General features: G+C 52.1%; 2 protein-coding genes across 2 annotated transcripts; one reads left to right on the top strand and one right to left on the bottom strand.

The window, feature by feature from the left end:
- Positions 1-408: 408 nt before the first annotated feature.
- Positions 409-3,470, top strand: NCLIV_011890 (putative oocyst wall protein; the record flags this gene model as incomplete). The annotated part of the gene is made up of 3 exons (XM_003880706.1): positions 409-964; positions 1,352-1,628; positions 2,045-3,470. 3 exons carry the CDS (start codon positions 409-411, stop codon positions 3,468-3,470), a joined length of 2,259 nt encoding a protein of 752 aa, XP_003880755.1.
- An 855-nt stretch (positions 3,471-4,325) lies between these two features.
- On the bottom strand, positions 4,326-8,664 carry NCLIV_011880 (putative replication factor c subunit; the record flags this gene model as incomplete). The annotated part of the gene is made up of 8 exons (XM_003880705.1): positions 4,326-4,374; positions 5,009-5,067; positions 5,369-5,569; positions 6,036-6,203; positions 6,584-6,718; positions 7,346-7,469; positions 7,911-8,017; positions 8,464-8,664. 8 exons carry the CDS (start codon positions 8,662-8,664, stop codon positions 4,326-4,328), a joined length of 1,044 nt encoding a protein of 347 aa, XP_003880754.1.
- Between the last annotated feature and the right edge of the window lie 5,060 nt (positions 8,665-13,724).

The raw sequence follows: 13,724 nt of genomic DNA, 5'->3' as shown, positions 1-13,724 counted from the left end.
AGACGATGATGTACTCCTGCTGATTCTGTTGGAGCTGAAAGAGCATAGCTGGTATATTCTTTTTGATTGATTCATTTTCGTGGTATGGAAACACTATGTCGCCTTGTCGAATTTAGTCTCGTCAATCTCTGAGGAAGTGCCAGGTGACATCGGTATTTTGTGTATAGTGTTGTGTACGGGATGCTCAACCGCATCACATGTTGCGGTTATGCCTATGTTTTCTCATATGGTGCAGCGTATTCAGAGACTTACCTTCGTTCGTAGCGGCTGTGGCACGTGTTTCACATTCTTGTTCAATACAATGCACATTTCGCGTCTATTCCTGCAGCGCAGGCGTCACTGCCCAACAATGAACCTGAAGTCGCAAGTTCGGCTCCTCTGGAGCATCCACAGAGCCGTTTACGAGCAATGGTCGAGAAGAAGTCACGGCTTCTTGTCGGAGGCTATGAGGATATGTTGCCTCTAGGTCATGGACTACCCTTCAACATGGGAGAAGTGGTTGCGCCTCAGCCAGCTGGCGTTGCTCCCCAAATCATTCCAGTTCCTATTCAAATGCCGGCGCCGGCCCATCCGCCAGGGAAAAGCATGAACAAACATCTCGCTGATATGCCCAGGGACGACATTAAACCCAAGTATCAGCGAAGGGAAAACGTTATTACGACTGACGTCTCTTGGGTGTGTCCAGAAGGGTTTTCAATGACCGGAGACGAATGCGTCAAGTACGATCAGAAACCGACGAAACTCGGGTGTCGTGAGGGATGGACTTTTGCGGACAACAGCTGCAAAGGAGCAAATGTTTTGCCGCCAACCCTTGATTGTGATCCGGGGTTTGAGGACATCAATGGCCAATGCATTCGCATCATCGTCGCTCCGAAACAGATTCTGTGTCCCGTCGGTTACGTTCTCCATGAAGACCACTGCATCCAAGAAACAACTACCAAACCCGACTTCGTCTGTCCTGAAGGTGCGTCTGCGCGACTTTGGTGGTTGCAATAGGCCGCATTCAGTTTCGACCAGTGTACGTTTCAGTTGTGAACAGGGAATCGTTCATTTCTAGTGAATGGCGAGAAGTGATGTTCGTGCTGATATGCTGATATTCCGGACCCCCTATGTGGCATTATCATTAGGTGACCATTTTCCAAATGATAGTACCTGGGGCACCTCTGCCTGGTGCTGTGAAACTGGTTTTCGCCGATAGGTTCCTTATGCGAGCGTTTCCTAGATTTGCCGAAGGTAACATCGGGACATCTTCTGCTCGAAATGGTCATGCCTAGCGACTTGCTTCACTACAAACGCGAAACGCTCTCGTACATGTATAGTGTCGCTGTACAACTGTGAATTTTATCACCAGGAACAGTATTTTCGGGAAACGAGTGCGTACGCCCCACGAGTTTCGAGCCCACAGCTGCGTGCCCGCCTGGTTTCGAGTTGTACAAGAACCATTGTCGCCGCGAGATTCTGAAACCGAGCACAAGCAAATGCCCTCCAGGAATGACTCCAGCAGGACAAAACTCGTGTGTGCACCAGCAGGTGACGGAAGCTAAGGTCAATTGTCCCGCCGGATTCCAAATGGTCCAAGGCGTCTGCATCAATCACCAAGCTGTCGGCCCCAGCCTAACTTGTCTCGAGTAAGAGGCAGTTCTGTTGAGAGTTGCAAGGAACACTATACCTGCATCGTTTTACCCGTGGGCGTCGCCCGGAACCATCCTGTGTCGTGCTATTAGAGAGAGGGAGGTGCCGTTCCAGGAAAGCTCCGAAAAGTTAACCAGCGAACAAACGAACATGTGAGAGTACGCAAGAAGGCTCCATGGATACTTGTGAATTTGGTTCCATTATTTCTCTGAAGTGGGTCTGGTTATTTTTGGTGCGGAAGGGGTTGTGCCCTCGGGCGAAAAAATCGAGTAACGGCTTTCGGTCGTACGGCCCCCCCGCCTGGTGTATCCCGTAGCGGTTCCGTTCCATCAGCAATTCTGAACTAAAAAGTGGCGTCTCCTGTGTTGCAGAGAAGCCGGTTTTGGTCTGTTTGTGTTGGTTTCTGCTGCAGAGGTGTTCTGGAGCATCGAAAGTGTGTCGTATGGCGCGAGGAACACCCGCAAATGGTCTGTCCTCAAGGTGCCACTTTTCACCAGAATCAATGCATTATTGAACACACAGTTGAGACGATTTTGCAATGCCCGCCGAACTCCGCCTTTGACTCCAGGAAACAGATGTGCGTAGGACCTCACCAAAAATCGCCTCCTATGCGAGGCTGTCCTCCAGGCTATGCGCAGGACTACGGGAAAGGATCTACTTGCAAGCACATTAAAACGTCTTCTCCTGAACCAGTCTGCCCACCAGGGATGACGTTTGATCAGGTGAAGAATATCTGCAAAGGCGTCAACGAATTCGAACCCCAGGTTTCCTGCCCCCCTGGATCGCAGCTGAGTGGCGACCAATGTTTCTTCACGGACCAGACACAGCCGCATGCTCACTGCCCTCCGGGTTTCATCTACAACGAGAAAGATCGTTTATGTCAGCAAACGACTGAGCAATCACCTCTACAAGAATGCCCACCAGGCTTCACATTCAACTTGGATGGCACATGCAAACGAGCAGAGTCTGTTCAACAAGATTTGGCGTGTCCTCCCGGTTCCGTGCTTCAGCAGCAAGGCAAATCAGCGAAATGCGTCGGTGAACAACGTATGAACCCTCAACAAGTGTGCCCACCTGCATTTGAGGCGCATGTCAATCCAGACGGTACAATGACCTGCATCGGCAAGAACGCAGCAGCGCCGAAGCTCTCTTGTCCACCTGGATTTGTTGACCAAGGTTTTCAGTGTGATAAACAGGAAGTGGGGCCACTTCGGTCCTCTTGCCCTGTCGGTTTCGTCCTCATGGACCATCAATGTGTTCACGCCGTGGAGGAGGCTCCAGTCGTGATGTGTCCGATTGGCTACAAGCTCTATCGAGGCGTCTGTGTCAAGCAAATGAAGACCAACCCCACACCAAACTGCCCGCCCGGGTTCAAGTATGATGCACTCACTGGCAAGTGCTACAAGACGGAGGTGAAATACGACTTTGAAAACGCTCTCCCCCTGGAAGAGCAGCCTAGAAAACCGAAGGACGAAGCCCTGCTCCCACTCGAAGAAACCACGACAACGACTCGTGCGCCCGCGCCCGCGCCAATCGCACAACCTATGCAGCCGGTGGCCCCAGTTATGCAGGCGGCCGCGCCGATGATGCCGCCCCAGCCTACAACAGTCCAGATTATTTCTCAGCCAGTGCCCATCCCTTCTCCGGTTGTGTATTTGCCTCAGCAAGCACCTCCTCCTATGCCCATGCCTCCACCGCCACCTCCTCCGATGCCAGTGCCGGTGTTCGTCCCGGCTCCTCCGCCTCCTCCACCAGCCAAAAAAGTGCAGCACGTTCCAGTCGCGCACCACCAGACGGTTTTGGCTGTGGAAGAAAAGAAGAAAAAAAAGTGGTTCTGACCGATCGCCACCGCCGCTCCGATGTTGGAGACACATGCAGGTCTGAATGTGGGATCCGAGATGTAAAGGTGTGTGAACACGTGTGCGCGCAAGAACGTCTGAGACGCGCCACGATTTTCTTTCCAGTGCTCCTGAGAGAAGCAATGTAGTGTTGTTATCCGTGTCTACATGTTATGGTTTTCTCAAAGTCTAGTCTCTAGGGTTTCACGGTAGCTTGTCTCCGGGATGTATGTACCGGAGGCTACCACCCAACAATCGAAGTGTAGTACGCTTCAGACTTTCTGTCGCTGCCCGCAATGCCAGTTCTGGATGTTCTCACAAAGTCCACACAAGGGCGGCCTCTACCCCGGCATGGCGGGCGGTCCGCTGAGCCGCATAGTGACTCTTGGGAAGCGCCGGCTCCTCTCTGTTTGTCCAACAGGTTCACTGCCTTCCACTCGGGGAGGGTGGCGCACCAGCCCCTATCAGCGAGAGAGCTCGAGGCTCAATGGGAAACAACCGACCGAAAAGCTTAAAGTAGCGAGCCGATTAGTCGCACAAAAACCTGAGTACATATCCGTCTAGTATGGGTATGTGTACACGCCGACCAGTAACGCCCCCGGCCCCCCCCCCCCCCCCCCGTAGTGCGGGATACCGCCGGATGGAGACGCCGTCCTGTGTCCTGATCTGCCGGGCTGCATTGAAGCTCGATGTGTGCGATGCCAAGAGAGTCACCTTTGCTTTTCAAAAAAGGGTAGAAACACAAATGCACCCATCGCGCCCAAAGAGTGGTCCCACCAAAACACTTCCCTCCAGAGACACGTGCGCCCACTTGCGCATTTGGGTGCGGCCCAAAACGGCCAGAAACGTGCGATTTTACGCTGGGAGGACCAGCGACACCCGACAGAGGTTCGCGAGCATCTTGCTGTAGACAGAGCACAGAGAGAGAAGTCCCAGCGAACGGAAGGCGAGCCTCATGGAGTGCGGAGAGGAGGAACGGAGAAACGGGAGCGATGACAGAAACGCGCCAGTCCGGGAAGCACGCATTCACTAGTGCCCCGCAGTTACAGCACAAACTGTTTGGCGGGCATGCGCGGTGTTCACCATCTTCGAGAAAAAACAGCATCTTTGAGCGTAGCGGAAACACCGCACGTCTAAACGCGCGTCCTGTTTAATGCGAAACCTGAATCTCGAACTCAGAGCAGCCCTGCGCGCGTCGCCTCGACAGAGAACCGGCTACACTAGCAAGAACGGGGTTGCCGAGGGAAAGTCTCTGATTCTCTGCCGCACACACCCCCATTAAATCGCCGCTAACCCCCCACAGACAGCTGTCTGTACAGAGAGGCGAAGGCGCACTCGTGGACTCTGCCAATGTGTGAGACTGGTTTAGGCGTTTGCGCGCCTCCGGGCAAGTAGGCATGTGCGGATAGCAGACGCCACACTTCGTAAACGGACTTCGAGCCGCTGACAGTTCTCGACGAATCTTTTCCCAGCAACTCAGAGCCGTGCATGCAATTCAGCCGCGCGTTTCCCTCAAAAAACGTCTGCTTGAGACTTACTCGAGCTGCAGCGGGGTGCTGAGACCAGACGCCATAGTCATGTGTGTGAGGCCGACATACTGGGGAAACAAGGCACGCGAAGAGAAAAGTACAAAATTCAAGACAAATCAGAGGTCTTCATCATTCATATTTATATCTTGTATATCCTTGACATTTTCCGAGATGCGCTGTGGCCACGCCTAGATTGACTACGCGCACGTACTGTAGAGAACTACATATATATATATATATATATACATACATATGAACACATGGATATCACCACTTTGTTCCAGCATAGATTTTTAGGGCTGAGGCTCTCCAAAGGCGCTGTGAGCTGTGTGCCAAACTCTTCTTGCGCTTCTGTGTGCACATTCTCACTTTGAGATACTCGAGGAGAATGTGCTCTTTGCACTCGTTGTCGAAGCGGCTGAGCACCGACCGCGTCGTCAACACCACATCCATCGGCGTGTAGCCGCGATGAAGCAACTCGGTCGCAATGTCGTGGGCCGCCCGCCACTTCCCCGCCAAACACTCCAGGAGCATCGCGCGCACGGCTTCTGGAGGTGGATTGTCGCACACCTGAAACGGGAATTCCCATTGAATCAACACACGCGACACACAGATCAAGGACCAATCACCCAACCGACCAAAAGTGTATCGACTATGCATGTGGCTGTGGCGCTGATCGGCGATGATCTGCGACTCAAGGCACACGCTACGAGAGACAAACGCAACCCGTGAATAACAATACGCATACAGATACACACACATCTTTACGGATGTATGCAGTCTACAGCTCGTGGCGCCACACAAGCAGATATATATAAGAGAGCGAACGAGAAGCCTTTTCCCCGTCAACGGAGACCTGCTGGTTGACAGCGCTTCCACCACATATCTCTGTATGTACATATACACATACATATATATACGTATACGCAGAGATATACATAGGCATCTGTAGCTACGTAGATATGTGTGCAGATGCTGTGTGAAGGGACAGGGGGCGTGGCAAAGCTCGCGTCTCGGTTCTGCGAGGACGACGGACCTTTTCGACGTTTTCTCTGTTGACGATTCCGAACGCGGAGACAGTTGATTGCAGGTTATTCAAAGCACTGCGCATGTCTCCATCGGCGCAAAAGACAATTGCCTCCATGCCGTCGTCGGTCACTTGCACAGCTTCCATCGAACACACTTGGCGAAGACGACGGACGAGCTGCAGGCACCCCCGGAAAACATGCATCACTTTGAATTGCTCTCGGAGTCGTCTCGTCCGTCTCGTCTCACCCCTCTGCGTTTTTCTCCGGTTCTTTGTCTCTCCCAAACCCGTCCAGGTTCTCCAATTTGTCGCAGTTTATGCGCTCCCTATGTGCGACTGTGTCGCGCCGGGTGTCTGGCTATCTCGCGTTCGTTTCTCCTTCACCACCAGAAGTCGCCTGTCTGGGGGGGTTCTCTCGACGCTGGACGCCTCTACACTTCATTCACTTCACACGGTCATGAAAAGCACGATCGAGCTTGAGGGGTGCGAGACACCAAAAAACCCGTCTCGCCTCTCTTCCGCGCCCTGTCTCGATTTGAGCGCCACGCCTGCCTGACCTGGGCATCGTCCAGTTTGCGGAAGCGAAGAATTGCACACCGGGACTGCAGCGGCTCGATGACAGAAGCCGAGGAATTGCACGCGAGCGCGAAGCGAGTGGTGTCGCTGAATTGCTCCATGATTCGACGAAGCGCCTGTGTACAGACACCCCAACGCCACGAGAAAAACACACGACAGAGCACAAGCGACGCCGGTGCACGTGAACTCGCCGGGAAAACCCAGACTCTCTCTCTCTTCCGCCCGAGCAAAGAAGCCCAAAACCAATGTGTTGATACTGCGTCCAAAAAAAGATATCCAATTCCCTCTTCTTTCTCCGTCGCTGCTTCTCGTTCTTGCCCCAATACGTCTGTATTTTACAAACACGCACTACTTCAGATATACGCGCAGCGACGGTGTGCGTGTGTGTGGCAGTTCTTTATGCAGGGACGTTTCAGTCCCTCTGCGTCTTCATCTCCTCTCAATTATAAACATCGATTCCTATGAGAATGCGCATGCACGGGTGCGTCTTTCTCTGCCGAAGCTAGCAACCTGCCTACATAGCGCGCCTTTACTCTGACATGCTGCTACACCGATGCATTCATGCATATAAACGCGGTTGTAGGCAAACGTGAAAATACCGGCGTGCATGCTGCCGTGCACTAAACATTAACACATTTCTGCATATACAAATAGTCACACATACTCGCATAAGTGCTTTAAGAAAACAAGGCATCTATGTGTAAAAACTTGATTCATATACATGTTTTTGGCGAGAAGCTTACCTGCTGGGCAGCTTCTGTCATGGCATCGACTTCATCGAGAATAACGATCTTGTGCCTTCCAGGTGGAAGGTCGCGTTTCTCCTTGGCGAAATGCTTGACTTTCTCGCGGATGACGTCGATCGTGCTGAAAAACGAAAACAAACCCGCAAACGCCTCCAGAGAACGAAACCAGAGACAGCAGAACGAGACAAGAATCACGGAACGGAGCCACGATGAGAGCTCCTCTTCCCAACTTCATTTATGCAGCCACCAAAGTATCTCGATTTATGCATGTATATCTATACAAAGAGACCCGTGAACATGCGTATACTTATATCTTCATACACATATACATATGTAGCTCTGACAGTGTGACAATACCACTGTTCTCTAGATACACATACACACGTATATGTATGACAATTGTATACATATTTATATGTATATAACCTCCTGTGGCACATGTAGTCGTGTGCACGTGTGTTGTCGATATTTGTATATATGCACGCATCTGTAGGTGCTCGCATATACGTATGTGTACAAATACAGAACAGACGTGGGTTCCAGGCCAATCCTTCATCTTTACCGTTCATCGGAAGCATTGAGTTCCAGCGTGCATGCTCGCCACCGGCTACCCAGCAGCTGCTTGCAGAGACAGAGCACACTGGAAGTCTTCCCCGTCCCTGGCGGTCCCTGCGCAGGACAGATGCAACAAACAGCGTGCGTCTTTCCAGGAAACAAACGCGCCTTTGCTGGTCCAGGAAGAATGCGCTCGATATCCAAACCACAACGACACAGCGCAGACGCGCAGACACACACGTTACCAACCCAGGGAGACACTCTGATATACATATATATACATATATATATATATATATATATATATTCGATATATATATACAAATGCGTATGCGTACATATATTTATGCATATGTACGTGTACTTATATTGGGCGGATTTGTGAAGATGACAAGAAGTGAGGGAGACACGAGGTGCGCGCTGCTGCGTGACACGAGGCACGGACTCCCCTCTCTTGCATACCTCACAAACTACGCGACCGTGCATATAAATACTTAAAGTGCCTGTGTAAAAGAGGGTGATGAGCCCTAGCGCGATTTGAAGGGGAAACGGTGGCTTACGGCGAGCATGAGGTGCGGCATGTTTCCCTCTTTTGCGATGATGCGCAGCCGGCGCATAACCTGATCGTTTCCCACGACATCGTCGAGCGTTTCGGGTCTGTATTTTTCGATCCAGATGGAGTCGAGAGTTGTCGGCGACGCGTCTTCTTTTCCACGATTGTCGGGAGGCAGATTTTCATCTGCGCACTCGCGAGGGTTCATGTGCGCCTCCATGGTGCGGTTTTCGGTTTCCCTCGTTCCAGATAAAGACAGAAGGGCACCAACGCGCGGGAGTGCACGAAGCACACAGGTGGCGTTGAGAGAAAAGGAGAGAGGTGGCGAGTCGGGCAACAACCCCGGCGGGAAGCGCGAAAGAATGTGCGTGCACAAATGGGGATCTCGTTGTAGATGGCGATGCATGCGGAGAGATACCGCGCGGTTTGTACACGGTGAAGCAGTGAGAGGAGAGGAGCTGCGTGCGACTCAGAAGTTTCAAAATTTGGAAGAAGACAAGAGACGGCCGGCGTCTCTCTTGAAAACTTCCCCGGGCGGGGGGGTTGCGAGAAAGAAGATCGATTCGGCGGTCGTCGATGTTGTCCTTTTATCAGAGACGAAACTCCGTTTGGGGAAAACAAAGAGATTGCCGACTCGCTCAAGGCGTTGTGATTACTGTTTTTGTGGCGAGAAAAGGACCGTCACGAAGAGAATCGCCGTGAGCGAGGGAGGCAGAAAGGCAAGAGAATTGAGGAACTTTGTTTCAAAGTCCAGCGCGAGAGGCGAGCTGAATCAGACCGCGCAAGAGAGAGAGACGCCGAAACCGGTTTGGTGTTGAAACCGAGTTCTTTACAATAGAAAGAGCACGTCCCTGGGCCCGGTGTACTAGGAAATAGGAGATCGCGTTAGTTCTCGCGCAAAAAAGTGCTCTTCTCCTCCGGCGCGCACAGAAAGAGGGGAACGGGGAAGACACGGCGGAAGCCAAGGAAATTCCGGTGCACACCCCGAGACAGCGAAACGCGGAAAGAGAGAGAGAACAAGGCGAGAGATGGCGAAGAAGATTCTCGAGGTAGAGCGAGGCCGGATGGCGAAGGGCGCGAGAGAGCGCGCGTGGTGTCCCGTTTCCAGAAACGATCCCAGACCCGCGTCGAAAGGTGAGAGAGAAGAAAAGTGGAGAAGGTGAAAAAGAGGAAAACGCGGTGTGAAAGAAGAGAGACAGGTCGCCTGGCGCCGCAAACAAGCGACCGCTGTGCTCTGAGTGTAACAGAGAGGAAGGAGGGGCGAAAAGGAGACAGACACTTTTGCGATTCGGCTGTCGCCTGTTTGAAAATGCGGCGTTCCCCCTTGAAAGGAGACAAAGTTCGAAGCGAAAAGCGACAAAGCCCAGGAAAAAAGAGACAGTGCCCCCAGACACGGTGCGTACAGTCACACACACGCACAGCAAGGACGCTGTGTGGATGGCGAGAGCGAGCCTGAACGCCTCTCTTTCTCTTGCAAGAGCGTCAGTCGTTCTCTTGAGAACGGCCGAAACTCCTCAGTTTCTGGAACTCGCGACTCTGAGAAACCGTTCTCCTTCTGCTCTCTCTCCGCCTCGAAACGTTGTGAAAACCGTTCTCGAGTCAGAGCCGGCAAAGCGGTCGCACCACCCGTTGACGCACTCGCGGCGAGAGTCTTCCAGTGGAATCTTCGTCCCGGAGCTGATTTGCTCGCGACTGGTAAGGCCCTCTGTGTCGCCGTCGACATCGATACCTCGACCTCGGCGACCTCCATCTCTTTCGTTCTCTGTCTGTATCTTTTTCTCTCGCGTCGCTTTTGTTTCATGTGCAACGCTCCCATAGGCCATCTATAGACACACTGTTTCCTGTTTCACCTTTTGGACTGGAAAGCCGCCTCTGCGGTGCGCAGTCTCTCTGCGGCGCGCAGTCTCTCTGCGGCGCGCAGTCTCTATGCGGCGCGCAGTCTCTCTGCGGTGCGCTCTCTTTCCTTCGGTGAGAGAGTCTCCCGCTGTCTAGAGTCGGGCGCGTTCGGAAAGCTGGATTTTCTGGCCCGTCTTCTGGTCTCCAAACAGGCCGGAAGGCTTCCAGCCAAGGCACAAAAACCCCGAGAAAGAAGGACAGAAATCACAAGAAGGAGGGAGAGAAGAAAAGTGAGGCTGAGGGAGCGAGCAAGACACTCGCGCTCCTCTCAAAATGGGTTGCCGAGAGGTGTGCTGTTTGAGGCGCGACGGAAAGAGGAAGAGTGCCGCAAAGAACGCGGTACGAACGGTTTTCTTTACACCTTAAACCTCGCTTTCAGCGTTTCTTTTCTCCGTCCGAAACTTTTAAGATTTAAGTCTATACGCCACGATGGAAGGCGCAGGCTTTTCTACCTTTGCGCAGAAATCGTGCTTATATAGCGAAGAGTTTTCGCGTCCTTTTTTTCCCCGTCTCACCCCCGCCAAAAGTGCCAGTAAACATGCTAGTGTCACCGCGGGGGGTTGAGAGGTCATGGAGTGTTTTAGTTTTTCAGAAACCGCTCTCGCGAGAAGGAACTCGCGCGATTTTTCTTCTCCAGGAAGGGAGTTTCTTTCACATCTGTTTTGCACCGTTCGTTTTCTCCCTCTTTGCTTCCCGACGACGCCTGAGGAACTGAGAACGACGCGTTTTTATTTATAGAGTGCGGTTTCTCTCAGTATGTACAGAGGACCACTTCCGGGGTCGAGAAAGCGCCGAGAGGCACGTGTAAAGGCTCGTTTCTCCTCTTTCGGCGATTCTCGCGTTTCCTTCCGCCGGGGGAGTGGGGCGTTCGTTCTTTGCGTGCCGATTTTCATCGTTTCTCGTCAGTTTTTTGAGCTCGCGCCTTTCTCTGGAGAGAGCGTTTTCGCCTCGCAGAAACGAGACTCTCCTCTTCTTGCGCTTTCCTCCGCCCTCACCCCTCTTCGGAGCCTTGCAGCGAAACGCACCACAAATCCCCGTCGTCTCGTTCTTTCCCCTCTGCTCGCCGGTGTCTCTGTTTCGACAGGAGCAGTGAAGAGAAAGAGAAGGCGGTTATGAACCCGAGAGTTGCTTCGAAAATTTTCGAGGTGACGACGGCAAACCGGTCAAATCGTCATATCTCCGCGTTCTTTTCCGTTCTTTTTCAGCTGTTCTCGGTTCTCGACAGCGCTTTTTCTCGTTTTCAAGTGCAAGACGGCAGCTGCGCCCACCAAAGACGAACCCTTTCGTGAGAAGGCGACCCCGCGTCCGTTCTCCTTTTTTTCTTCCCCTCTTCGGACCAGTGTGCACCCTCCACAGAAGTTCTGGAAGTCGCCAAGCACACGAGAGAGGGACTCTCGCTTATCTTTTCCTTCCCCCTCGACGTGAGCGTGGCAGAGCGCCTCTCTCTGCTTTCTTTCGTCGCTCAGCGCACCTGAACAAGACACGCCGACTCGTATAAATGCACTCGGACTTCTCCAGCTATATTTGCATCTCTCCATGAAAGTTTATGTTCCTCTTTCTGTGCATGCGCGCTTGCATGAGGTTTTTGTATTCGTTTCCTGCGCACATTTGAGCCGCTTGGCGATTCTGTCGAGGCTTTTCCGCTTTCTGGGATACACTCGACACACTCTTATATAGGGGCATGTGAGAGTTCCTTTTTGCGGTGTAGATACACCCGAGTACACATGTATACATGTATGTATAGGTCTACAGCGATTTGTTTGTCTTCGTCGCTACGCCTCTTACGTTTCTGACTTCGTCGTCACAACTCTGTGAGGAGGACGGGAGTTACTCTTTTGGGGCTGCGAAGCGAGAACAAGGACAGGACGACGAACAAGAAGAGGAAAGAGACGCCTCTGGTGAGACACAGGCGAGGAATAGTTTTGCGCATTGAGAGGAGACTTCGGGCGTCTCCCTGGAACTTGGTTTCCTTTTCGGCGGTGAGAGAAGCAGCCATGGATGAAATGCGAGGTAAGCATGAAGCTAGACTTACACAGAGAACAGAGAGCTTCCCAAATTCGCGGTGGTGGATGCTAAGGAACGTGACAGATGGACAGCGACAAACGAACACCTGACGGGTTTGAAAGCCTGATGTCGGCACTTTCAAAGATACATTTTTTTTCGAACGGAGAGATAAGATATGACGGAGCAAGGGCGTTGCAACAAAGGTGAGAAGAGGAAGACCACGTAAGAGCAAGATTGCCTCCGCGGTCTCCTTCTTCTTCCGTTGTTCGTAACCCAGTGGGCATCCTTATGTACCAGTATACATGCATATATATATATATATATGCATATGAAGATAAATGCATGTATATGTGCGTGTGTATAGGAGTAAATGTCTGTGTAGTGGTGTATTTCTGCTTGTGCGGCAGTCCTTTATTGTGCATAGGTATGCGTGTGTGTGTGTGTGTGTTTCGGGTTTCATCTTTACTGGTGTCCCGGAGGGGGATCGAGACACGAAGGACAAAGAGACAATGACGAGCGCAGGGAGAGACGGGAGAGATAACAGAGAGAGGTGGTTCTAAGCAGTCGTGTGGGAGTGTGCCCCGCGTGAAAAGATAGAAACTTTACACCCATAAAGGAACGAAGGTCGCAGTTAGGTGGTACCTGTGCTTCACGGCGTCGGGTGTATGTACAGCGCACGGACCGGAGCCTTGCACGTCTTGTTTTAGGGACGATGGATCCTTTCTTGCCTATCATGCATCTGGATCAAGTTGCGCGTCATTCGAGGTACTTCCATATCTCCAGTTTTTTCGAGTTGCCCCCTTCCTTCCCCACAGATACACATATCTGTACATGGTCTTATCTCTGCATGTTTCTCTCTACATAACTGTATCAATATCTACGCATACAATATATATATATATGTATAGATATATATATGTAGAGGTATGCAGGTGCCATGTCTGTTGAGTGGTTTTCGCTCTTCAAGTGCCCGTGGGTTTGTTCGTATTTCTTCCTGCTTTGGCCGTCGTTTCTGGGCGACACGGTCGCGTTTCTCGCGTGCCGTGGAGACAACGTCGCCGGCTCTCTCTGGGCTGTCTGGGCCGAGGAGCAGCACAGCTGAGGAGATTCTTCCGAAAAGCATTTCGCTTCTCAGAGCCCGCAGTTTTTTTCGCCTCTCTGTCCCTCTTTGTTTTTCCCCCCGAGCTCAGAAACGTCCAGTGTCCCGATCGAGTCACGCGTCTCACCTGTGCATACACGCGGGTCAAAAGTAGCCAGCCGTACCTACACCCCACGTGGCGCACACCTCCAAACTCGCCTCTACTCTCTGCACTCACTTCAGGCATCTCCCGTCCCATCCATCTCTGCAACTCTGCCTGTTCCGCGGTG

Source organism: Neospora caninum, chromosome IV (genome assembly GCF_000208865.1).
Source record: "Neospora caninum Liverpool complete genome, chromosome IV".
In the NCBI taxonomy this organism is placed as follows: domain Eukaryota; phylum Apicomplexa; class Conoidasida; order Eucoccidiorida; family Sarcocystidae; genus Neospora; species Neospora caninum.
This window is presented reverse-complemented; position numbering and strand designations above follow the sequence as displayed.